This window comes from Homarus americanus, unplaced genomic scaffold (assembly GCF_018991925.1).
Source record: "Homarus americanus isolate GMGI-L3 unplaced genomic scaffold, GMGI_Hamer_2.0 scaffold41027, whole genome shotgun sequence".
Taxonomy (NCBI): Eukaryota; Metazoa; Arthropoda; class Malacostraca; order Decapoda; family Nephropidae; genus Homarus; species Homarus americanus.
In genome coordinates, this window is record NW_024745073.1 from 8,555,412 (window position 1) to 8,580,563 (window position 25,152).

Consider the following 25,152-nt stretch of genomic DNA (forward strand, 5'->3'; position numbering starts at 1 on the left):
GTGTGGGATGGGTGGGTGGGTCGTGGTGGGGGTTGGGGTGGTGGGGTGGGTCAGGTGGGTGGGTCGGGTGGAGTGGGGTGGGTTTTCAGATATTTCAGGTGGATAGGTGGCTGGCTGGGTGGGTGGGTGGCGGGTCGGGTGGATAAGTAGGTTGGCGGTTAAAGCAGAAAACGTAAATAATGCTAAAATACGTGTATAATTTAAACCTTGCAGGAGCGTTTAGGAAAAGTTACAGTGAACCAGATGCGCGGAATCGGTCAAGGGGGAGGGGGAGGGAGGGAGGGGTAAAGTACACTATGTTACAGACGAGGGTATATATAACTATGCGATACAGCAGTAACAGCGGGAACAGCAGCAGCATGAGGAACAGCAGCAGCATGAGGAACAGCAGCAGCATGAGGGACAGCAGCAGAAGCAGTGACGGGCTTCACGAAGGAATGTGAACCGTAGTCTGGAACAAGAGACAGCTGGGTTAGTGGATGTTGATGTTGTGATGTTTACTACCGAACATGACGTAACATACAAGGTAAATAAACATTGCTTTCTCTCTTTCTCTATCTCTATCTCTCTCTCACTCTCTCTCTATCTCTATCTCTCTCTCTCAGAAAGAAAAGAGAGATAGAATTAGAGGGAGAGTCATTAATTCATGGAGCGAATAATATTGGGACTTCCTTGGTAACTCACCGCCGCCGCCATGATCACTGCCTCCGTAGCCGCCACTGCCGTGTCCACTGCCTCTGTAGCCGCCACTGCCTTGTCCACCGCCTCCATAGCCGCCACTGCCGTGTCCACCAGCCGCCACCGGCGCCATGTCCACCGCCTCCATGACCGCCACTGCCGTGTCCACCGCCTCCGTAGCCGCCACTGCTGTGTCCACTGCTCCATAGTCGCCACCGCCGTCTACTGCCTCCGCAGCCGCCACTGCCGTGTCCACTGCCTCCGTAGCCGCCACTGCCGTGTCCACTGCCTCCACTCACTAGCCGCCACCGGCGCCATGTCCACCGCCCCATGACCGCCATACTGCCGTGTCCACCGCCTCGCGCCGCCACCCGTGTCCACTGCCGCCGCCACTGCCGTGTCCACCGCCGCCCACTGCCTCCGTAGCCGCCACTGCCGTGTCCACCGCCTCCATAGCCGCCACTGCCGTGTCCACCGTCACCATAGCCGCCACCGGCGCCATGTCCACCGCCTCCATGACCGCCACTGCCGTGTCCACCGCCTCCGTAGCCGCCACTAACATGTCCGCCGCCTCCGTAGCCGCCACTACCATGTCCACCGCCACCATAGCCGCCACCATAGCCGCCACCGCCGCCATGTCCACCGCCATGACCGCCACTGCCGTGTCCACCGCCACCATGACTCTTGCTTTTACTGGTACCATAACTGCCCTTGTGTCCGCCCTTGTCGCCATAGGAACTCTTAGTGCCATAGTGGCCCTTGTCGCCATAGTGGCCCTTGTGGCCCTGATGGTCGTCGTGATACTTGCCCTTATCAAATTGGCCCTTCTTACCGTGTTTGTCGTGGTGCTGCCCGCCCTGAGGGAGAGATGGGGAGTGAGTGAGGTAGAGGGAGGGAGAGAGGGAGAGTGAGTGAGGGAGAGAGGGAGAGAGTGAGGGAGAGAGGGAGGGTGAATAAGAGAGAGTGAGGGAGAGAGGGAGAGTGAGTGAGTGAGGGAGAGGGAGAGCGGGAGAGTGAGTGAGGGAGAGAGTGAGGGAGAATGTGAGGATGAGACACGAAGGATGGGGGTCGTACTCAGAGGGTAATAGTCTTTAGGGGTGGTACTCAAGGGGTCATAGTCTATAATATATGGTCGTACTCTAGAAGGCTCATACTCTAGAGGTCGTACTCTAGGAGGCTCGTACTCTAGGAGGGTCGTAATCTAGGGGTCGTACTCTAGACTGGGAAGCAGAAGAAGAGAGGGAGGGGGTCGTACCTTATAGTGGCCACCTTTGAAGTCTTTGCCTTTGTGGGTGTCGAAGTAGCTGTCAAAATCATCAGAGCTGGTGTGGTACTCGTTGTTGTCACCGTCATCATAAAACTTCTTGGTGTGGTGGTATTCCTCTTTGTGGTGGACGTTCTTCTCTCCCTGTGTGGTGAGAGAGAAGGTAATTATCTCCCTGTGTGGTGAGAGAGAAGGTAATTATCTCCCTGTGTGGTGAGAGAGAAGGTAATTATCTCCCTGTGTGGTGAGAGAGAAGGTAATTATCTCCCTGTGTGGTGAGAGAGAAGGTAATTATCTCCCTGTGTGGTGAGAGAGAAGGTAATTATCTCCCTGTGTGGTGAGAGAGAAGGTAATTATCTCCCTGTGTGGTGAGAGAGAAGGTAATTATAGAGAGAAGGTAATTATCTCCCTGTGTGATGAGAGAGAAGGTAATTATCTCCCTGTGTGGTGAGAGAGAAGGTAATTATCTCCCTGTGTGGTGAGAGAGAAGGTAATTATATCCCTGTGTGGTGAGAGAGAAGGTAATTATCTCCCTGTGTGGTGAGAGAGAAGGTAATTATCTCCCTGTGTGGTGAGAGAGAAGGTAATTATCTCCCTGTGTGGTGAGAGAGAAGGTAATTATCTCTCTCTAAGAAAATTAAATCCCATCTCAACTACAACACTAAGAAACAAACTTACCTTATCACTGTGGCCCTTGTTACTGTGGCCCTTAGACCCTGAATGGTGGCCCTTTTTGCCCTTCTGGCCCTTCTTAGCGTCGCCGTGGTACTGGTGTTTATCGTCATGGCCCTTATACTTCTTGCCCTGGGTGTCGTAGTAACCCTGAGGGAGAGTCGTGGTAAAGTTAGCAACATGGTATAATATAATGTTTACCAACCAGCAAGAATAATGTTGATCACTCTCTCTCTCTCTCTCTCTCTCCCTCTCTCTCTTTCTCTCTCTCTCTACTCACCCCGGTCTGAGCCTTGCCGTAGTCCCCATAGTGATTGCCCTTGTAGCCTTGATTGCCCTTGTAGCCCTTGTTCCCCTTGTAGCCTGCCTTGTCGTGGTAACTGCCGGTGTAACCTTGTTGGCCAGTGTGACTCTTCCCTCCTCCTCCTCTTCCTCTTCCTCCTCCTCCTCTTCCTCTTCCTCCTCCTCCTCCGTAACCTGTGTGAGTGCAGGAAGAAGGCGTTGAGATGTCGGACTCATTTTGTTGATTCATTGTACTCAGGTGATTCATTGTACTTTGGGGATACATTGTACTCAGGGGATTCATTGTACTCGGGTGATTCATTGTACTCGGGTGATTCATTGTACTTTGGGGATACATTGTACTCAGGGGATTCATTGTACTCGGGTGATTCATTGTACCCTTGTGGATTTATAGTACTCATGGGGTTAACTCATTGTACTCAAGAGGTTAGACATGGTGTAGACTGCCTGAGACACGATAAGGCAGAGCTGAGTTATTTATCCGTTGGTTCTGACTTGTTCTTCCCTACAGTGTAACCTCTATTTAACGGACGATATGGAGAGGAAATTCCGGTATATCGAGGGTTCGTTAGATTATGAAACCTCCATCTACCGGATTATATATAGAGAGACGTCCGTTATCTGGAGGGTTAACTGTATTACTGGGATAAGACTAAAAATTTATATTTACGTATTGTTGAGGATAAGACTCACCTGTAGCGGCGGTGTGGAGGTCTTCGTCAGCCACCACGGAGACCTGCTGACTCTCTGCTAGGTCTTCGTCAGCCACCACGGAGACCTGCTGACTCTCTGCTAGGTCTTCGTCAGCCACCACGGAGACCTGCTGACTCTCTGCTGGTAGGAGGAGGAGGTCGACCTTCAAGGGGTCCTGGAGGTGGAGGTCATCATCCTTCTCCAGCTGCCCCAAGGTCGAGGCCCTCACCGTCGTTGTCACCACCAGCAGGAGCACTAAGACGAAGTGCTGACGAAAGACAAACAAAATGAGTGATAGGTGACAGTAACTGGTGGTGCCTCGCCTCTACACCTGCAGGAGAAGCGTCTCTCTGTTGTAGGACCTGAGATCTCAGCGTCTGTTTTATCAACACCGATAACACTAATTAATCTCTAAAGTTTATACGATACTCACCAAAGTAGCAGCGGCCATCGTGGTGTGGTGATCAGAGAGCCTGGACAGGTGCTTTCAGGACCAGGGCTCGAGTCCCACTGAATATCAACCCCCGATTCAATCTCTAATATACCTGCATGTGTTTCCTCCTTGGCCTCCGTGTTCCATCATCCACACAACCACCTCGTTTGATCTCTTAATTACCGCCTTCACAAGATCATTAGGCGTTAAACGATCACTTGACGGTTCATTGTCTCTCTACTATTTATTTTATATTTTAAGTTTAGTGACGTTTTATTGTAATTTACGATAGACAAATATCCCAAAATTCACGAGAGCAACAAAACGTATCGTAAAATTTAAACGACTTATTTTTTATTTGTACAGTTCTTTAATGTCTTTGTGTTCCGCCGTGTTAGGGTGTTTAATCTTCAGGTGAAATAAGCTGGGGGTCCTAATCTTCAGGTGAACTAAGTTGGGGGTCCTGATCTTCAGGTGAAATAAGCTGGGGGTCCTAATTTTCAGGTGAACTAAGTTGGGGGTCCTAATCTTCAGGTGAAATCAGCTGGGGGTCCTAATTTTCAGGTGAACTAAGTTGGGGTCCTAATCTTCAGGTGAAATAAGCTGGGGGTCCTAATTTTCAGGTGAACTAAGTTGGGGGTCCTAATCTTCAGGTGAAATAAGCTGGGGGTCCTAATTTTCAGGTGAACTAAGTTGGGGTCCTAATTTTCAGGCGAAATAAGCTGGGGGTCCTAATCTTCAGGTGAAATAAGCTGGGGGTCCTAATCTTCAGGTGAATATACTACTCATCAGAGAATATTCACTAAGAAAGACATCATTGTAATTCCCAGTCGTAGTAAAGACACAATTGTGAAAGTTCTCTCGCTTGATCTTGTCTGGTCGAGGAGAAGGAAAATTCAGTGTTGCAATAAAGTCCTTGCAAAGTTGGTTGTTGCAACACGTGAAGTAGAACGATAAATGGACGTTGACCTACTACCGTATAATGTGTGTGGTTATTGTGTATGACGTCACACAGGTACAGTGTGTGTGTGTGTGTGTGTGTGTGTGTGTGTACTACAAGAGCTCATTAAGTCTACAATGTCTCTATTATATTTCAGTTCCTCTTCTAAGGTAAAAGTTGTGAAGACAGTAGAGTAATTAAGACTCTTGACGAGGTGGTTCATTTTCTGGGCAGGGGAGGAGAGGGAGAGATTCTTATCACACTATATAGATCCAAGACTCAGGATCTCTCTCTCAGTACTACACGACCCTCGTCCTGTCAACACCTCGGAGGGTCAATGATGGCCCCCGAGTTCCCCGTAACATAGAAAGTAAGAACCTCAATCACGAGTCAATAAAAGCCAGACGATTTCAGCTTTTAAAGTTTAACATTGTTGAAAGAAAAATAAACAAAAACATTACAGCACTTTCTATAATAATGTATCCCTTCAATAATCTCTATATTAACTTAAATACCCCCAGGTCTTAGTCTGTACATAATTACTAAAACAAACAGCCAAGTATAGTTATCTTCCTCTGCCATTATTACATACACTTATCCCTCGTAAAACAAAAACAAATGAAGTACTATGTTTCAATACTTCCTCTTTGTCAACTACATAAAGGAGTTTTAGTTTACCAATACGATTTTCACCTAGACAATATTAATTCAGTGTTATAAAGATGATATTTTTTATGTTATTTCCAACACACTTAAGTTTCTGAAAAGATGAACAACACATTATAACTATTTTTTGTGGGATTTTTAATTTTTTTGGAAGAATAATGAACAGGAGTGGGTGTTTCGTCTCCAAACACACATACTGCATCTGACTGTCTGTTTATCTTCTGCGTGAGGTGAATCAAGGGTTACTAACATAGAAAAAGTGGAGTTTGTAGGGGAGACTGATGAAGTGTGATGAGAGACGAGGAAAGGACTGCAGGACTCTCTCTCTCTCTCGTGTGTGGGGGTGGTTCAAGGAAAAGATAAAATGACAAAAGAGGAAAGAGAAGACAAAAATAGAGAGTTGTGGAAGGGATGAGGTACTGGGGACACACACACACACACACACACACACACAGTTGGTTACGTTACTGTTATGGAGGTTAATGTTAGGTTAGGTTAGGTTAGGTTACTGTTAGGGTAGTGAATGTTAAGGTAAAATAAGCTGGCTGGGGGTTAGGTTAGGTCAGGTGAACCAAATATCAAGAACCACGAGGAGATGATTTTTTTGTACTCAGAAATTCTATGAGTTTAATAAGAGGTCTGAGATATACATTCCTGACGAAGGCCCCGACGAAGGAGTTCCTGGTAGTACAGTTCATTAATTACAGTAAAGTTCAGCGGCTTCTGTTTGTTCATACGAGTTAGTGGAAGTGTTGACGTGGGGATAAATTAGTTGTCTGCAGGTGAGGAGAAAACAGGTGTGTGTGTGTGTGTGTGTGTGGAGTATTAAGCCACATACCTCCAGGTCTTCCTCTGTACATAATTATTACACAAACAAACATTAAAGTCTATTTTTTCTTTTTCTGGCATTATTAAATACACGTGGAGAGAGAGAGAGAGAGAGGAAGAGAGAGAGAGAGAGAGAGAGAGAGAGAGAGAGAGAGAGAGAGAGAGAGAGAGAGAGAGAGAGAGAGAGAGAGAGAGAGAGAGAGAGAGAGAGAGAGAAAGAGAGAGAGAGAGAGAGAGAGAGGAAGAGAGAGAGAGAGAGAGAGAGAGAGAGACCTGCCCTGTGTGTAGAGAAGCTTGATCGACTTAAACAACAATCGTTCATATTTCATTAAATAAATTCAGTTTACTACACACACACACACACACACACACACACACACACACACACACACACACACACACACACACACACACACACACAGGAAAAATACAAACAAGAAAATATTACATAAAGTGATTTTGTATTTATAACATGACTACAATAATACAGTAGTAATCATCAGAGTACAGAAATACTACAAAATAAAATAATATCTATACCTAATTTATTTTCTTGCTATATACAGAAATAAAACATGAAATAGTATACACAATAAGAGAAAGGTTGAGTCCATGGGTGTATTCATAACAATTACCGTATGTCTGAGTGTCTTGTAGACCTGAGCATGTCTCTGTTGTCATCTTTAGGTCGTGATGGTTTTCAATGGGTGTCTTTATACCCGAAGATGACCCGTTAAAAGGCCTCACAGATCCCTACCCCAGCAGAACAACGTGTGTCAGGGAGGAAGTAACAATGTCTCACTCAACCCAGAGGCTGTATCACCTCTGGGTAACACCACTCAGCGAGCCTCAACACCGCCTTAAGCTGTGACAACCACTGATGTTTAGGTAATGTTAATATATAAATAATTAATACGAAAAAACATGGATGATCTTGTTTAGTTATTTGGCCTCTCTCATTACCTACGACCATAGCTGCTTCCACCATGACCGTAGCCGCCACCATGACCGTAGCCTCTACCATGACTGTTACCATCATGTCCGTAGCCGCCACCATGACTGCCACCATCATGTCCGTAGCCGCCACCATGACTGCCACCTTCATGTCCGTAGCCGCCACCATGACTGTTACCATCATGTCCGTAGCCGCCACCATGACCGCAGCCACCATCATGTCCGTAGCCGCCACCATGACTGTTACCATCATGTCCGTAGCCTCTACCATGACTGCCACCATCACTGTAACTGTCACTGTCTCCGTAATTACTGCTGTGTCTATAGTTATCGTGGCCATGGCCTTTATGCCCACTGTGGCCCTTGTGTCCGCCAATATCGCCATAGGAGCTCTTAGTGCCATAGTGGTCCTTGTCGCCATATTGGTCCTTGTGGCCCTGATGGTCGTCGTTGTACTTGCCCTTGTTAAAGTGGCCCTTCTTGCCGTGTTGCTCGTGGTGCTGTCCGCCCTGAGGGAGAGAGGGAGAGTGAGTGAGTGAGAGAGGGAGAGTGAGTGAGGGAGAGAGGGAGAGTGAGTGAGGGAGAGAGGGAGAGTGAGTGAGGGAGAGAGGGAGAGTGAGTGAGGGAGAGAGGGAGAGTGAGGTGAGGGAGAGAGTTGAGGAGTGAGTATGAGACACGAGGGTGAATGAGGGAGAGAGACCGAGGCAGTAAGGGGTAAGGGGTGAGGGTGAGAGAGGTTGTATTCAATATGACGATCTTGTATCTTAAATGGTCCCCTTAATAGCCCTGACCTCGTACAGTACTGGCAGCCCTTGTAGCCCTTACCTTGTAGTGGCGGCCCTTGTAGTCCTGGCCCTTGTGGGAGTTGAAGTAGGCCTCAATATCGTCGAAGGCGCTGTGGTGGTGCCTGCTGGCGCTGTCGTCGAAGTGTTTGTTGTCGACGTGGTACTCCTCCGCGTGTTGCTCCCTCTGGTGACCCTGCAGGACGCCACCCGGAGGAATATTATCATAGTTATGGGTGTTTTTTGGTGTTGCTGCTCCCGTTTTCTTTGATAAGTAATACTGACACAAAATGGCATAGAATCCTGCTGTATACTATTTATTATTCGTTTATTTACTACTACTACTACTATTACTACTACTACTACTTTTTTACGTGGCCTCTACTACCACTACCACTGCTACCACCAACCTTATCTCTATATCCCTTGTTGTAGCTTCCTTGAGAGCCGTAGTGACCGCCCCTCACACCCTCACCAGCCTCCTCCTCCTTAGCGTAATACCCGTGTTTATCTCCTCCTCCCTGGTACTGCTTGCCTCCGTCTCCTTGGTAACCCTGAGTGGTGGAGGGGGGGTCAGAAGATGATATTAGTGTGGGTAAACAAATAAAGTTATCTCAGGTTGTGAGTGAGTGAGTGAGTGAGTGAGTGAGTGTCTGGGTGTCATTATCTCACTAGCTGGTTGTCAGAAGTAGAGAGAGAGAGACTCACGCCAGACTTAGCCTTTGAATGGTCGCCATAGTCACTGCCCTTGTAGCCTGAGTCCTGCTTGTAGCCCTTGTGACCCTTGGACCCTGCCTTGTCGCGATGGCCATCCTTGTAGTGCTTCTGGCCCTTGTAGGTGTGGTAGCCTTTGTGGCCTTTGTGGTCGTCCTGGTATCCTGTAGCGGCGGTGTGGAGGTCTTCGTCAGCCACTACGAAAATCTGATGACTCTCTGCTGGTAGGAGGAGGAGGTCGACTTCTACAGGGTCCTGGAGGGGGAGGAGGTCGACTTCTACAGGGTCCTGGAGGGGGAGGAAGACATCAGCACTAACGTCATCCTTCTCCTGTTGACTATTGGTCGAGGCCATCACCACCGTCGTCGTCGTCACCACCAGCAGTAGAGGGATGGTGAGTACGTGCTGCTGATGGAGAAGAGGAAGGTGTTACACTGCTGTATTAAATGCCTGTGTGTGTGTGTGTGTGTGTGTGTGTGTGTGTGTGTGTGTGTGTGTGTGTGTGTAAACTAGAGACGTGGGCGCCATCTGTCGGACAAGATCTAGTCGTTAATACAAGTGCCTCCAGACGAACCATTTCCCCTCAACAGGCCGCGTCGAGGGGTGTGTGGGTGTGTGGCCGATTCCCCCCCACATACATACACAAAGGACTCAAATCACCGTCCAGAACACACCTGAAGGTTAACTGGAGGTTGTACTCGAAAATCTTGGGTTGGCGACCACATCCCTCCCACCAACTGTTATTAGTAATTCTAGTGTACCCATCTATCGTTATTTAATGGTAAAGTAACGAAAATTAATCCTTTACGTACTAGTATACCTCCACGGCCCATGTTATCATCTGGTCCACCACCAAGCAGGACAGTTGTGACCAGAATGAGCGCCTCCCACGCACTAAACTCATCCTATCTCCCCCGTTTCTTTATATAGACTCACTCCCTCCCTCACCTGATCTATCCACCTGTACCGTCACGCCCACCAATCATCTCCACGGTCTGGCCTCCTATTTTCCTCACCATTAAGCCTTCAAAAACACAATGCCAGCCAGGTAGTTGTGTGTGGGCTTAACGACCTCCCGTGTGAAAGTAAAAACGGGATTGGTTTTACGTTTAAGTGATCCGAGAAGAGAGGTTGGTGTCTCTATTTACGTGTTGCTATGACCAGGTAGTAGTAGTATTAGTAGTAATAGTAGTAGTAGTAGTAGCAGTGGTAGTAGTATTAGTATCATTAATCCGTCTATGAGTGGCTGTGTGTGTATCAGTATAGTGCAGTGTGGTGACCTTGAAGGGAAACCTCTACACACAGGGCTGACAACCTACCCGAGTGTGACCAATCATGGCTGTCTGCTGAAAAGGTAAACACGGTGAATAATCTTACAGGTGTTTGAACTCAGGGTCGGGAACAACACCTGTCGGGGAGATATGTTAAATAAGACTTAGGAATAATAGTTTTGTTCTAGATGTGAGTGTAGTTACAGGTGAGAATACAGGTGTGGATGACGGATACAGGTATGGGTACAGGTATATGTATTAGTACGGATAAAAGGTCATATGTAGGTGTGAATCCGGGTACAGTATATTTACAAGTACACACACACATGATCAGTTAGAGAGAGAGAGAGAGAGAGAGAGAGAGAGTGTGTGTAGTTCTCAATATCTCACATACACTACACTGACAAATCATCACACGTTCATATTTTTTCCAAACATTTTCCTCGAAGTCTGAGTCCAGGTGATGACGCTCACGAACGCACGGTAAATTTGCTTTCGTCTCGGGCCAGTGTCACCAGCGGGCCTTGTGTCGCCTGTTCAGTTACTCAACTGTTCAATCAGACGATGGCAAATTGATTCACCTCCATCGACCATTGACGAGTTTAGTGTAGAGTAGGTCGTAGTTTTCGCAAGTCTCGTCCCAGTTGAGCAGTCTCGTGGGCTGGGTGTTGGTGAGTCTCAAGTTAAGGGATCACCTGATGATTAGTGACCCTTCCTCCCCCCCCCCTTCATTATATTTCCCCTAACCTAACCTAACCTAACCTAACCTAACCTTATAGCCAGTTCGTGTTCACTTCCTTTTGTCAAGTAATTTGTATTTAAAAACAAACGTTTACTGGAACATCATATGTGTGTGTGTGTGTGTGTGTGTGTGTGTGTGTGTGTGTGTGTCTGTCCCACCTTAAAACGACACAGTAAAACGAACATAAGTAATGGAACAAAAATTTTACTTTACACAGAGTCTCAGTGTAATACCAGCGCCATTTTACTCTTCCTTAACATCCGGAAGGGAAGAAACCTAACGAGCGAACCTTTGAGTAATTAGACCACTAACAAGCACTGTCACTGATGGTAGAATAAATGAGTATGAGGAACCTAAAATTAATGTGAGAAGGAGAGGTGTAGGAGGAGGGGTGGGGAGGGTGTAAGAGAGGGAGGAGGGTGTGTGGGAGGAGGGGTGGGGAGGGGTGGGAGGAGGGTGGAGGGGTGTAGGGAGGAGGGGTGTAGGGGAGGAGGGGTGGGAGGAGGAGGTGTAGGGAGGAGGGGGTGTAGGTGTAGGAGGAGGGGTGTAGGAGGAGGAGGGGTGTAAGAGAGGTGTAGGAGGAGGGGTGGAGGGGTGGATAGGAATGGATGGATGCAAAAAGGGAGTAAGGGGTGGAGAGGGGTGTGGAAGGTTGGATGAGGGGTGGGGAGGGATATGGAGGAGTGTGGAGGGTGTGGATGAAGGATGGTAAGGATGGAGCTGCGTGGAAAGGGGTGTAGAGGTGAGAGTGGAGGGGCGTGACCCGGAGTTAATATATTTCTTAGCACTCTGATGAACAGGAGGAAGGGAGGAGGGAGCAAGGGAGGAGGGAGCAAGGGAGGAGGGAGGAAGGGAGGGTAGTAGTAACAAGGGAGGAGGGAGGAAGGGAGGGTAGTAGTAACAAGGGAGGAGGGAGGAAGGGAGGGTAGTAGTAACAAGGGAGGAGGGAGGAAGGGAGGGTAGTAGTAACAAGGGAGGAGGGAGGAAGGGAGGGTAGTAGTAACAAGGGAGGAGGGAGGAAGGGAGGAGAGAGGGGAGGGAGCACAGTAACTGTCGCAGTTTAATTTGATTCCGTCTCAAGTCCTCCTTAACGATCCTAAAGGAGATTGGAATCCTCTTTTTCACTAATCCCTGGAGTTGATTGGGTCTTCAGTCCTGCCTTATGTAACGCCAATACTGCTAACTCAACGAGAGGAACGAGGAAGTCTCTATAAATCTTATTAGGAGTCTCTAACAAGCGGTGAGGGTCCTTTGTCATATCTTGATCTGGTGATAATGTCTCTAGCTGTCCCCACTTCCCTTCTTTATCGTTGTTGCCTCTTCCGTATTTTCTTTCTTTCTTGCTCAATTAATTAAACAAATAATAATAAATAAACGACTACATTCACACCCAAAATAAAAACAATTAAAAAAAAAATATTACAAATACGAATGTTTGAAAATGAGGTCGACCTTCCCTCCTCCAGGTGACCATGGGAAGGCAGGGTATATAAACCACGTCGAGGTGATAGTGTCAGCAGTAGCACTTCATCTCCGTCCCTTCACCACCTCCTCCTCTGCTCTCCCTCGTGAGCGGACAAGAAAAATGTATACTATCCAACGGGTAAGATGATGGAAGTGTAGCTGAGGTGTTTTGAGCTGAGGAAAGAGAAGAGAGACATCACAAATAATCTTACCTTTATATTGACTATCTCTTTCTGTCTCAGCTACCAGCCGCCATGTTGGTGTTGGTGCTGGCGGTGGCGGCCTCAGCCAGAGTGGAGGCCGACCCTAGTGTTGATCTCCTCCTCCAAGACCCCGTAGAGGCTGACCTCCTCCTCCTACCAGCAGAGAGTCAGCAGGTCTCCGTAGTGGCTAAGGACAACCTCCACACAGCCGCTACTGGTAGGTGCTTTTCGATGCATAAGGTCGAGTTGTTTATCACTTGAACTTATTCTTAAAGTAGGACGTTGGTGCTCGAGGCTGACGAATATTTAATTAGTGTAACGTGAGGTGTGTGTGTGTGTGTGTGTGTGTGTGCGCGTGTGTGTGTGTGTGTGTGTGTGTGCGTGTGTGTGTGGGTGTGTGTGTGTGTGTGTGTGTGTGTGTGTGTGTGTGTGTGTGTGTGTGTGTGTGTGTGTGTGTGTGTGTGTGTGTGTGTGTGTGTGTGTGTGTGTGTGTGTAGTCAAGATGTCTGCCAACAGTAATACACCTCTACCATGACAGGTTATGGTGGCGGTAAGGGTTATGGCGGCCACAGTGGCTACCATGGCGACTACCATGACAAGGGCGGCTACAAAGGGCACGACGGCTACCATGCCGACCATGGCCATAAGGGCAACCACTATGGCGACCATGGCAAGGCTGGATATAGTGTGAGTTGACATTTTGATATAAATTGTATATTATAGCTCCTTAAAGACGATGGTTTAAGTTATAGGTGTTATAGACGATGGTTTAAGTTATAGGTGTTATAGACGATGGTTTAAGTTATAGGTGTTATAGACGATGGTTTAAGTTATAGGTGTTATAGACGATGGTTTAAGTTATAGGTGTTATAGACCTATAATCATTAAAGGTCCTCAAATAAAACCATTAAACCCCAACACCTGATTATAGGGTTACCATGACGACCACGGCAAGAACTACAAGGGTCACGACGACAAGCACAAGTATTATGGCGACGCTCACAAGGGCAAGAAGGGCAAGAAAGGTCACCACTACGGCTCCAAAGGTCACCATAACAAAGGTCACAAAGATAAGGTGAGTGGCTTATCATTTTCTTGAGGATTTGGTTAAATAAGAAACAGATGATTTTTTATATATTTCTTCATTCACAAAAATAATTAAAGTATTTTGGAGTGTTGTTGATGATTAATATGTATCCATTAATTGTATCACACAGGTACAGATACAAGTACAGGTACAGATGATGTTACAGCTATAGATACGAGCACAGGTAGAGAGAGAGTTACAGGTACCTTTATAATTACAGGTAGAGAGAGTTACAGGTACAGATATAAGCATAGGTACAAATACAATTACAAGTAGATATACAGGTTGTGGGTGTAGATACAAGTACAGGTGTGAGTGAAGCATGAGGCACTCGTCTGACGGGTTCACTCACTCACTCTGTGTCGTGGTGTCGTTCCTCTCAGGGTCACAAGGACGTGTACCACAAGGAGGAGTACCACCACAACAAGAAGTTCTACGACGACCACGACGACAAGAAGTACCACAACAAGTATGACGACTACGACAGCTACTTCAAGGCTCACCACGGCGACGACTACAAGGGCGGCCACTACAAGGTACAGTACGACCACACATAAACACGACCACTACGACCCTTAGGTTGTGGCTATAGTTTAATGAGTTTTATGTTTGTTTTTGTTTTGTTTCTTGAGTTAATAAAACATCTTCTGTTTTAACTGTCTGTGTGTGTTGTCACAGGGCGGTCACCACCACGACCAGCACGGCAAGAAGGGCCACCACGACAAGGGCAAGTACCACGACGACCATGCCGGCCACGACGGCCACTATGGCGACAAGGGCCACTATGGCCACAAGAGCTCCTATGGCGACCATGGAGGACATAAGGGCCACTATGGACACGATGACCACAAGGGATATGGCCATGGTGGCGGTGGACATGGTGGCGGCGGACATGGTGGCGGTTATGGACATGGTGGCGGTTATGGACATGGTGGCGGCGGACATGGTGGCGGCTATGGTCATGGTGGTGGAGGACATGGCCATAGTGGTGGCGGTCATGGCCATGGTGGCGGATACGGGCATTAGTGCCTACTGAAAACACTCCTTCCTTCGTGTGTTATGAGTCCTTCCAGTCTCGTAAAGTCCTACTGAGTGTCCCCGGCTGGTTCCTAGTAATGTCCTGCGCCTCTCCTGGACGCTGTGAAGGAAGGATCACCTCTCCTCCTCCCCGCTACTGTTATGATCAACCTTGTGTACTTACGACAGCTGGATGGCTACGAATTGATGTTTATCTTACACACACACACACACACACACGCACACACACACACACGACCTTGTTTACGAGTTGCTTCATAAAACAGAGTAATTTATTTATTTTGTAATATATATATACATACCTGTCTACTTCATGTTCTAAACCTGTATCGTATTTGTGCAATAAACAACAAATATTAGAGTTTTTGTTTTATTAAGGATTAAACTCACTAATAAACACCATGGAAGAGGCGAGCTGAGTGACAGACTTGACAGTGTGAACAAAGGTGTCAAATTATCCCTAACTTTTGGAAGATATTTGACGGAAAAATCTTAATTAACGACTTTACCTGAGAGTCAACTGTGATACAAGATAGACATACGTACATACACCTCATGTACGTCCGTGTCCGTTATGTTCGTGTCTGTCAGTTGCTTCCGTATTTGTCCGTCACGTCCGTCAGGTTAAAGTTTACTCGTGAGGGATAGTTCTGAAAGGTGTTGACAGACGGATCACCTTGCAGCTCGTTAGTGTGTGTGTGTCTTTTCGGCCAGCAGCACCGGCAGGTAGTTCGGTAACAAGCATAATCCGAGATCATTATTATTGGAAGTGGGTCAAGGAGTTTGGGGTCATATCGGGTGTTCGACTTTAGTAAATCCACTCAGCGTCTCATATAATATTGCTAAGTAAGGATTAGTTTAGCATTAGGTTTAGGTTAGGTTTAGGCTTGGTTGGGTTTAGGTTAGGTTAAGGATGGGTTACGTTAGGTTTAGTTGATTACTACTACTACTTTTTTTTTCCAAACGTGGCCTCCATCCTCCCCTTATAGCCACACCTTCGCCGCCATTTTAATACCCTAAAATTAAATAACCTAATACATAAGTAGCTGTCCCAGCTGTGTTGAGTTAGTTGAGCCGCAGATCTATGCGGCATTCAGTGACTGTTGCCTCATAGTCAATATCTGCAGCTCTTGTCGGCCTTGGGGCCGATGCTCTCGTTCCCCTAAGGCAGAGCAAAAACGACCTAAGGAGAGAGAAGGACAGTCGACATCTCATCCAGGCTGTAACATAACTTCTGGGCTGCTGCTTCTGTCCGGATATCACCTCCGCGAGTCTGGCGTAGAAGCATCTTGCACTTGGTCCCATCCCACCAGAGGTTGTGAACACTAGAGGAGTGACGCTGCCTTGATCAACGTTCTGAATTCTCTCCCTGTATGCCCTTATCTTGTCGTTCTCATGCAGCATCGAGAGCTACGTTACGGTGACATGCGACCATGGGATCAACTACAACAACCATTACCCCTACTACTGCTACTACTACTACTAATGATGATGATGACGATGATGATGATGATGATGATGATGATAGCAGCACATCCCTCATATACCTATAACATTATCATTTACAGTTACTTACAGTTAGTTATAGATACAGTTAGTTAGAGATACAGTTAGTTAGAAATACAGTTAGTTAGAGATACAGTTAGTTACATACACAGCTAGTTATAGATACAGTTAGCTACTGACACAGTTACGGGTATATTTAGTTACAGGTGCAGTTAATTAAAGATACAGTTACATTTAGTTAGTTAGTTACATAGACAGTTAGTTACGAAACCAGTTATTACAGATAGTTAGTTATAGCTACAGTTAGTTACAGGTATATTTAGTTATAGGTACAGTTAGCTATAGATACAGTTACGATACAGCATACAGTTAGGTAATTCGAGATACAGTCTACGTCTTTCTATCAATGGAGGGTCGTCTCTCTCTCTCTCTCTCTCTCTCTCTCTCTCTCTCCCTCTCTCCCCTCCCCCTCTCTCACTCTTCCATTCCTCACCATTGTCACCATCATCATATACACCCTCACACCATCATTATCACTATTATCACCATCATACCACCTCACCATCACCCTCACACCCCCTCACCTCACCATCACCACACCCCCTCACCTCACCATCACCTCACCATCACCACCCCTCACCATCACCACCATTACCACCTCACCATCACCACCACACCCCCACCATCACCACCATTACCACCTTCACCATCACCTCACCATCACCTCACCATCACCACACCTCACCATCACCACCATTACCACCTCCTCACCATCACCACACCCCACCATCACCACCATTACCACCTCACCTCACCATCACCTCACCATCACCACACCCCTCACCTCACACCATCACCTCACCATCACCACACCCTCACCATCACCACCATTACCACCTCACCATCACCTCACCATCACCACACCCCTCACCATCACCACCATTACCACCTCACCATCACCACACCATCACCACACCCCCACACCATCACCTCACCACCACCTCACCATCGTCCGTGGGAGTGAGATCCTCTTATAGCTACTCTGATGAAAGGATTCCGGAGCTGATAAGACAGGATCAAGACTCGCTCTAAAGGGGATTAGATTCTCTCTCCTCTAGATGAATCTTTATGAGTTTAAGTGAGACTTCTAATATTAAGTACGGAGCGGGGGGTCTGTCTGTCTTGTGTGTCCCTGTTTGTCTGTATGTCTGTCTTTCTGCTTTGTCTGTGTCTTTGTTTTGTTTGTCTGTTTTATCTGTTTGTGTGTGTGTGTGTGTGTGTGTGTGTTTATAAGTGTATTAGACACCTAGACACACGTATGTATGATTGTATGTTTATATTCATATAAGTAAGCATATGCTTATGCTAACATACAGGTATATATTTATTAATATATGAAAATACAGTCATATAAACACACATAAACGCACTTAGACACACACACACACACACACACACACACACACACACACACACACACACACACACACTCAAGACAGAGTTGCAACATTCTCCTCCAATGACAACGAAAATATAGACTCTCATTTGAATGCCACTTGGGGAAATGTCGACCAATCACTGAGCTGCATTTTTTTTTACCAATGGGCGTTCACCAGTAACCAGGTATAAATAGGACGGCGGTAGGCAAGTAGAAGACAGTGGTACTCCACCTCTCGACCTGTCAACACCTTGTGGTCTTGAAGATGTGTGGCGTCGAATGGGTACGTGTTAGTGTGTGGTGCTCCTTCAACTTGTGTTTTAAATGGATGTGTTTTTGGCAATGGTGTTTGTATTTGGTGAAATTTATTTGTTATTTCTCTCTTTCTCTCTCTCTATCTCTCTGTATCTCTCGCTATCTCCCCCTCGTTCTCTCTCTCTCTTGGACAACCTTTCAAGAAAATAATCACAGCGTCTGTAACTCCAGATAAGAGCCGTCGTGCTCCTGCTGGTGGCGACGACGGTGAGGGCCTCGGCCTTAGGGCAGCTAGAGAAGGCTGATGACCTCCCCCTCCAGGACCCCGTACAGGTCGACCTCCTCCTCCTACCAGCAGAGAGTCAGCAGGTCTCCGTAGTGGCTGGCGAAGACCTCCACACCGCTGCTACAGGTGAGTCACAAAAGGTCTGTCTCTCCGACCATGACCCGCGTCTTGCCAGTAAAGGTTAACTAAGATATACGTATTCATATACATATTGATATACATAATCTCATTCTCTTCTTCCATATTTTATCCATTTATACATATACATGACAAAGGTTCTTACGCTCTACCATGACAGGTTATGGTGGCGGTAAGGGTTATGGCAGCCACAGTGGCTACCATGGCGACTACCATGACAAGGGCGGCTACAAAGGGCACGACGGCTACCATGCCGACCATGGCCATAAGGGCAACCACTATGGCGACCATGGCAAGGCTGGATATAGTGTGAGTTGACATTTTGATATAAATTGTATGTTTTAATTCCTTAAAGACGATGGTTTAAGTTATAGGTGTTATAGACGATGGTTTAACCTATAATCATTAAAGGTCCCCAAATAAAACCATTAAACCCCAACACCTGATTATAGGGTTACCATGACGACCACGGCAAGAACTACAAGGGTCACGACGACAAGCACAAGTATTATGGCGACGCTCACAAGGGCAAGAAGGGCAAGAAAGGTCACCACTACGGCTCCAAAGGTCACCACAACAAAGGTCACAAAGATAAGGTGAGTGGCTTATCATTTTCTTGAGGATTTTGATCAATTTTATCTGTCACATTCTCTTAGACAGATAAATGGAAAGCTAGATGCAGTATTGCCTTGTAGTTTCTAAGACAAAGGTTAACTTGTACTTGTAGGGGTACAAGGACGTGTACCACAAGGAGGAGTACCACCACAACAAGAAGTTCTACGACGACCACGACGACAAGAAGTACCACAACAAGTATGACGACTACGACAGCTACTTCAAGGCTCAAAAGGGCAAGGACTACAAGGGCGGCCACTACAAGGTACAGTACGACCACACATAAACACGACCACTACGACCCTCAGGTTGTGGCTATAGTTTAATGAGTTTTATGTTTGTTTTTGTTTTGTTTCTTGAGTTAATAAAACATCTTCTGTTTTAACTGTCTGTGTGTGTTGTCTCAGGGCGGTCACCACCACGACCAGCACGGCAAGAAGGGCCACCACGACAAGGGCAAGTACCACGACGACCATGCCGGCCACGACGGCCACTATGGCGACAAGGGCCACTATGGCCACAAGAGCTCCTATGGCGACCATGGAGGACATAAGGGCCACTATGGACACGATGACCACAAGGGATATGGCCATGGTGGCGGTGGACATGGTGGTGGCGGCGGACATGGTGGTGGTGGACATGGTAGCGGCTATGGTCATGGTGGTGGAGGACATGGCCATGGTGGTGGCGGTTATGGACATGGTGGCGGCGGACATGGTGGTGGCGGACATGGTGGTGGCGGTTATGGACATGGTGGCGGCGGACATGGTGGCGGCTATGGCCATGGTAGTGGGCATGGTGGCGGCTATGGTCACTGAGATCATGGTAGCGGCTATGATCATGGCGGTGGACAGAGTAGAGGCTATGGTCATGGTAACCACTAGTATGGTAGTCATGGTAGCCAGGCAGACGTTCCCAGCGCTTCTTGTTATTTTTCTAATAAACTTCTAACAAGCAAAAGTTCCGGTGACATGTTTTCTTACAGTCCTTCAGTCGTCTTTCATATATCTGTCTAGAACCTTGTCCTCTGTAACCCCCGATAGACAGATAGACAGGCGGATAGATAGACAGTGTGGCTAGACGTAAAGGGAAGCTCCGTCTATCCCGTCTGTCTCTCTCTCACCGCTGTAACAGATGTGGTGTACTGTGGCGGTGGAGCTCCGTAGTTATGGCTTCCAAGTAAAGGCGTTTGTTTAACTCCTGAGAGTCAGTGTTAATTACAGGTGTGTCTTATTAGAACCTTCGTACTTCAAACTCTGAATTTGAGGGATTCTGGATTCAAGAGTTCGGGTTTCAGATATCCAAGGATTTTCTCGGGTTCAGATTCGGAATACGGAAATCTTGGGTTCAGGGTTCAACATTAAGAGATCTTGGGTTCGGATTTGGGATTCAGAACGGTGGTTTGAGCCTGGAATTAGAACTCGCTTCGGGTACGTGAATCGGGTTCAGAGAAAAATATCGACGAAACCCAAAGCGCGGATTCATACCATCGTTCTGAACCCGTACCTGAAATTTGCCCTCGCACATAATATAAACTGAGTCTCTTGAATATATAATCACATTTTAACAACTGAAAGAGATGAATAATGGACAGTTTTTAATTTCCTTAACCAATAACTTTGTCCTAAATATTGCAACATATCAAACACCTAACTTATTAATAACTTTAATTGCACCGCTCGCCAGGTAAACCAATTAACTACAATAATTAATTAGTAGTAAAGTTTCTCTTAATCTTTGATGATTGTAAGGTAAAAGAGAAGGATTATTTTGCCCTAATGAATAATATCAAGAGATTAAATAGTTTTGACCTGTGTGTGTGGGGGATCTATGTGTATGTTGGGGTGCATGTGTGTATGTGTGTGGGGATCTATGTATGTATGTTGGGGTGCATGTGTGTATGTGTGTGTGTGGGGGATCTATGTATGTATGTTGGGGTGCATGTGTGTGTGTGTGTGTGTGGGGGGATCTATGTATGTATGTTAGGGTGCATATGTGTATGTGTGTGTGTGTGGGGATCTATGTATGTATGTTAGGGTGCATGTGTGTGTGGGGGATCTATGTATGTATGTTGGGGTGCATGTGTGTATGTGTGTGTGGGGGGATCTATGTATGTATGTTAGGGTGCATATGTGTATGTGTGTGTGTGTGTGGGTGGCGTGTATGTGTGTGTGTGTATATCTGTACTTTTAATAAGTGTAATAAAACACAAGATTCCACACACATACTTAATAAATAAATAAGTAAATAAACACTTAATAAACAAGACACAATAAAACACAAACGAGAAATAAGGCCATATCCCCCCCTAGATAATATCCGGGATGATTTATGCAATACGGAATTAATGAATCTAGTAATTGCATTTATCCGATCTTTTGACGAGTGGACCTGACGCCATTTGATGATTGATTAGCGGCACAACTCTTATGGTTCATATTATCCGGTTTGTAAACATTCCGTTGTGGCGTGTGGTGGCGGGAACCAGAAAGTAAACATTAGAGAGATTTAATAATTTAATGATGTTTATTCTCATTCTAACTGTAGTGGATGTGGTTGTGGTGGATGTGGTTGTGGTGGATGTGGTTGTGGTGGATGTGGTTGTGGTGGATGTGGTTGTGGTGGATGTGGTTGTGGTGGATGTGGTTGTGGTGGATGTGGTTGTGGTGGATGTGGTTGTGGTGGAGGTGGTTGTGGTGGATGTGGTTGTGGTGGATGTGGTTGTGGTGGATGTGGTTGTGGTGGATGTGGTTGTGGTGGATGTGGTTGTGGTGGATGTGGTTGTGGTGGATGTGTTGTGGTGTTTTTCTTCATGAACACAGATCATTAAGACACACACACACACACACACATAACACAGCATTAGCCATCCCAGATCTCAAGTGGTAAGGGTTCGTTTTCTCTCGTGGATTCGATCTTTGGATTCGGCGACGTAGGAAGAGGAACCGAATCCCGGTACATAAAATCAACACCAAGATGGCCAGACCAAGTTATCGGTTTCTTTAAGATGACGACAGAAAATTTCCAGAAAATGGTGGATATGACAGCAGTTTGTATCAACGAAATGGATATAAATTACAGGTGTTCTAATGGAGTTTAAGAAAGGAAAGCTGTATTTTTAGGGTAATGATTTGGCGTGAGGTGATGGAGGTGTGGTGGTGGTGGAGAGAGTTGGTAGTGGTGGAGGCGTGGTGGTGTGGGGGAGGTAAGTGGTGGTGGTGGAGAGAGTTGGTAGTGGTGGAGGTGGTGGTGGGGGGAGGTAAGTGGTGGTGGTGGAGAGAGTTGGTAGTGGTGGAGGTGTGGTGGTGTGGGGGAGGTAAGTGGTGGTGGTGGAGAGAGTTGGTAGTGGTGGAGGCGTGGTGGTGTGGGGGAGGTAAGTGGTGGTGGTGGAGAGAGTTGGTAGTGGTGGAGGCGTGGAAGAGGAGGTGGTGGTGGTAGAGGTGTGGAAGAGGAGGTGGTGGTGGTAGAGGTGTGGAAGAGGAAGGTGATGAACCAATAAGACTTGTTCTTACTTTCCCAGACACGTGAAGGAAAACAACAATAATCATTGTCCAAAAACCTAAGAAAGTTTTCACACACGAAGCTTTGATGATAATCTTTCTATATGTTGTAATTTAAATAAATCTGCCAGACGTTCTCTCAAGCCTTCACACACCAGGAGGAAAAACTCACCTTGCTAAATTTTTAAACCTCCATTATTCTGGCTGGCTGGCTGGCTGGCTGGCTGGCTGGCTGGCTGGCTCGCGCGCGTCTGGTTCAGGAAGGATAATGACGTGATAAACTCTCCTTATGGCGCTCAGGAACGACCAACAGAATTTTGATTTACGATCTAGCGACACAAGAAGGAACGACTTAGAACTCGACTGATACCACGAGTGATGTAACAATAGGGTCATACAATAATAGGGTCGTGCATGATAAGCAATTGGTTTTATATCTCAGGTCATGATATAGTGGTCCTTGTGGCCATGATAGTCGTGCTGGTACTTTGTGGTGGTCGTGTTGTCGTGGTGGTCGTGGTGGACAACCTGAGGAGAGGAGAGCTGAGGGTCACGTCCAGTTAACAATGTACACACGTTATGATGGCCAAGAGGGGAGGAGGTCACACTCTCTCTTTGATCCCGACGACTCCCTCTGGTGTATGCCCTTAGAGACCAACTATAATCATCCTTTCCTAAACTAACGTAACCTAACCTAACCAAAGATCATTAGACAACAAAAAACATCACCTCCATCTATTTCAAAATAAATTATTAAAGTTCCATTAGAACGAAGACAAAATGGACTTAAACCTCGAATGAAGGGACTGACAAACAAACACAAAATCACACAAACATACAAACAAACAAACAAACACCTGAAGATAATTAAGGTAAAAGGTAAATTAACTTACCTGTCAGGAACAAATACACTCATGCCAACTCATGTAACTTGAGAATCTAATCAACAACTCAAAGAGACGTGACGTGAGGAAGACTGTGAGGCTTAATGAGTGACCTGAAGGCCGCCTCGTCTTAACTCTGTTTACGGGTCTGGCCGAAGGGGAGGTGAGAGAAGTGATAATAATAATGTAATAGTTGTGGTACTACTACTAGGGCTACTGCTGCTACTTCTACTACTACTACTACTACTACTAATAATAATAACCCTCGCACATCCCTCCTCCATTACCCCTATAAGGTTGTGGGTAACATATAAAACAATATGAGCATCAGGGAACAGGATCCAATACTATCTTAAAGGATACTGAACACCTTTTCATTCCTTTATACCATTTTGTACCGAGTGACGTAAAGTTCCATAAACAGTTATGGGATAATATTGTTCTTTGATGATGTTTTGATTACAGACAGACATACAGACACACACGCACGCACATACTCACAATCAGTTTTACCACACTCAGATTTGCTTTTGGGTGTGTGTGTGTGGGTGTGGATTTTAGCTTGATTAAACCTTTTAGAATTTCCTCATAAGGGTCGACCACCACTTCACCAGCCTCCCCTCACAGTGTCAGGATGTATCAGGAGGAAACAAAGACGAAAATCAAGAGAAAAACGAAAAAACGAAAACAAAAATAGAAAGAAAAAACCGAAAAACAAGAAAAAACGAAAAAGTAGTTTCCCAGAGTTCATCATGAGCGGCACCTGTGAGCGTTAAACACCAAAGCAAGTTTAACTACACGCGGGAAGCTGAGAAATTCCCTCACCACTTTCATCTTTTAGTCAAACTCTTATAAAAAAAATCCATCATTAATGGCGGTAATGGTAGACGAAATGAAGTTTATAAATAATTTACCTCGACTATTGATAAGTTGTTGTGTGTCTCGAGATGTTAAAATAACTAATAACTTTAAATGGTTCTTGAATTTGAGGTTATTTTCCTTACGGGGGATTCTTGTCTTTGTAATGGCGGCTGGTAAATGGTCTTGCATCTTAGGTTTGTAAATGGTTTTCTCTTTAGTAAAATGGCTCCTGACTTCAGCCCGTCACTTGCAGCTATTCTCCTGCCGTGTTACAGACCAGATTAATCGCTCCAGTGCAAGAATAATTGGATTTAATTTTCTCTTGCCTTTGGATTACATTTGTTGCACGCTCCTGGAGGCGAAAGTTGAAAGAGCGAGAGAGGAAAATCACCTCATGTGTTACCAAGTCCATTCTACGACCAGGAAAAAGCACCAAAAAACCTTCAGAACACGAGATATCCATTCACCGCCTGGGGAAAATTCTGAAATGTTAGAAGACCGCCATTCCAAGCACAGGAAATAGCAGCTCTAACTAGTTATCCTTGGTAGTAAATACTTGATATCGAAGTGTACTGGACGTTACCTGGGCAGAGAGAGAGAGAGAGAGAGAGAGAGAGTTTAAATCACATTGTCGATACAAACAGTGGCTGGGAGGTCAGACGTGAATCACTGTGATATATAAGAACCATCGGAGAGGGAAGATATATGTCTCTATAATTTACACAATAAAACCTATATTTTTTCTCTATAATCCCGAAAGTCATTCATTCTCTCTAAATGTTGCTGTACCGGATGTGTTCTCTCTCTCTTTCACTCTCTCTTGCTCTCTCTCTCTCTCTTACATATCCTATCCTAAACTACCGTTTACCTAAATTTACCTAACGTAACGTAACATAACGTAACGTAACGTAACCTAGACGGCGATATAATGGTTAAT

General features: G+C 46.1%; 3 protein-coding genes across 4 annotated transcripts; 1 reads left to right on the top strand and 2 right to left on the bottom strand.

Annotated features, from left to right (window-relative positions):
- Positions 1-900: 900 nt before the first annotated feature.
- On the bottom strand, positions 901-4,061 carry LOC121878517 (keratin, type I cytoskeletal 9-like). Its single transcript, XM_042384777.1, has 7 exons — positions 4,044-4,061; positions 3,611-3,878; positions 2,895-3,091; positions 2,621-2,764; positions 1,934-2,086; positions 978-1,535; positions 901-921 (listed from the first exon to the last, which is right to left on the bottom strand). Exons 1-7 carry the CDS (start codon positions 4,059-4,061, stop codon positions 901-903), a joined length of 1,359 nt encoding a protein of 452 aa, XP_042240711.1.
- A 2,977-nt stretch (positions 4,062-7,038) lies between these two features.
- On the bottom strand, positions 7,039-9,804 carry LOC121878518 (glycine-rich cell wall structural protein 1.8-like). Its single transcript, XM_042384778.1, has 5 exons — positions 9,740-9,804; positions 8,922-9,332; positions 8,624-8,767; positions 8,257-8,493; positions 7,039-7,940 (listed from the first exon to the last, which is right to left on the bottom strand). The coding sequence occupies exons 1-5, from the start codon at positions 9,758-9,760 to the stop codon at positions 7,437-7,439; spliced, it is 1,317 nt and encodes a 438-aa protein (XP_042240712.1). The 5' UTR covers positions 9,761-9,804; the 3' UTR covers positions 7,039-7,436.
- A 2,624-nt stretch (positions 9,805-12,428) lies between these two features.
- Positions 12,429-19,920, top strand: LOC121878329 (cold and drought-regulated protein CORA-like). Of its 2 annotated transcripts, XM_042384482.1 has the most exons (7): positions 12,429-12,543; positions 12,647-12,824; positions 13,146-13,294; positions 13,539-13,682; positions 14,078-14,191; positions 19,197-19,235; positions 19,378-19,920. In XM_042384482.1, exons 1-7 carry the CDS (start codon positions 12,526-12,528, stop codon positions 19,786-19,788), a joined length of 1,053 nt encoding a protein of 350 aa, XP_042240416.1. In that variant the 5' UTR covers positions 12,429-12,525; the 3' UTR covers positions 19,789-19,920. The 2 variants fall into 2 exon arrangements, with proteins under 2 accessions (XP_042240416.1, XP_042240415.1); XM_042384481.1 differs by lacking the exons at positions 12,429-12,543; positions 12,647-12,824; positions 13,146-13,294; positions 13,539-13,682; positions 14,078-14,191 and adding exons at positions 17,870-17,959; positions 18,163-18,343; positions 18,516-18,664; positions 18,808-18,951 and having other exon boundaries at positions 19,083-19,235.
- The last annotated feature ends 5,232 nt before the right edge of the window (positions 19,921-25,152 follow it).

Excerpts from the sequence above, each read along its gene's own strand:
- LOC121878517 (XM_042384777.1), bottom strand. Across the intron at positions 3,092-3,610 it reads CCTCCACACCGCCGCTACAG|GTTACGGAGGAGGAGGAGGA; the intron begins GTGAGTCTTATC and ends GCACTCACACAG. Across the intron at positions 2,087-2,620 it reads ACAAGGGCCACAGTGATAAG|GGAGAGAAGAACGTCCACCA; the intron begins GTAAGTTTGTTT and ends CTCACCACACAG.
- LOC121878518 (XM_042384778.1), bottom strand. The coding sequence starts at position 9,760 with ATGGGCCGTGGAGGTATACTA. Across the intron at positions 8,768-8,921 it reads ATTCAAAGGCTAAGTCTGGC|GGTTACCAAGGAGACGGAGG; the intron begins GTGAGTCTCTCT and ends TCCACCACTCAG. Across the intron at positions 8,494-8,623 it reads ACAAGGGATATAGAGATAAG|TATTACTTATCAAAGAAAAC; the intron begins GTTGGTGGTAGC and ends ATTTTGTGTCAG.
- LOC121878329 (XM_042384481.1), top strand. Across the intron at positions 18,344-18,515 it reads CCTCCACACCGCTGCTACAG|GTTATGGTGGCGGTAAGGGT; the intron begins GTGAGTCACAAA and ends CTACCATGACAG. Across the intron at positions 18,665-18,807 it reads ATGGCAAGGCTGGATATAGT|GGTTACCATGACGACCACGG; the intron begins GTGAGTTGACAT and ends ACCTGATTATAG.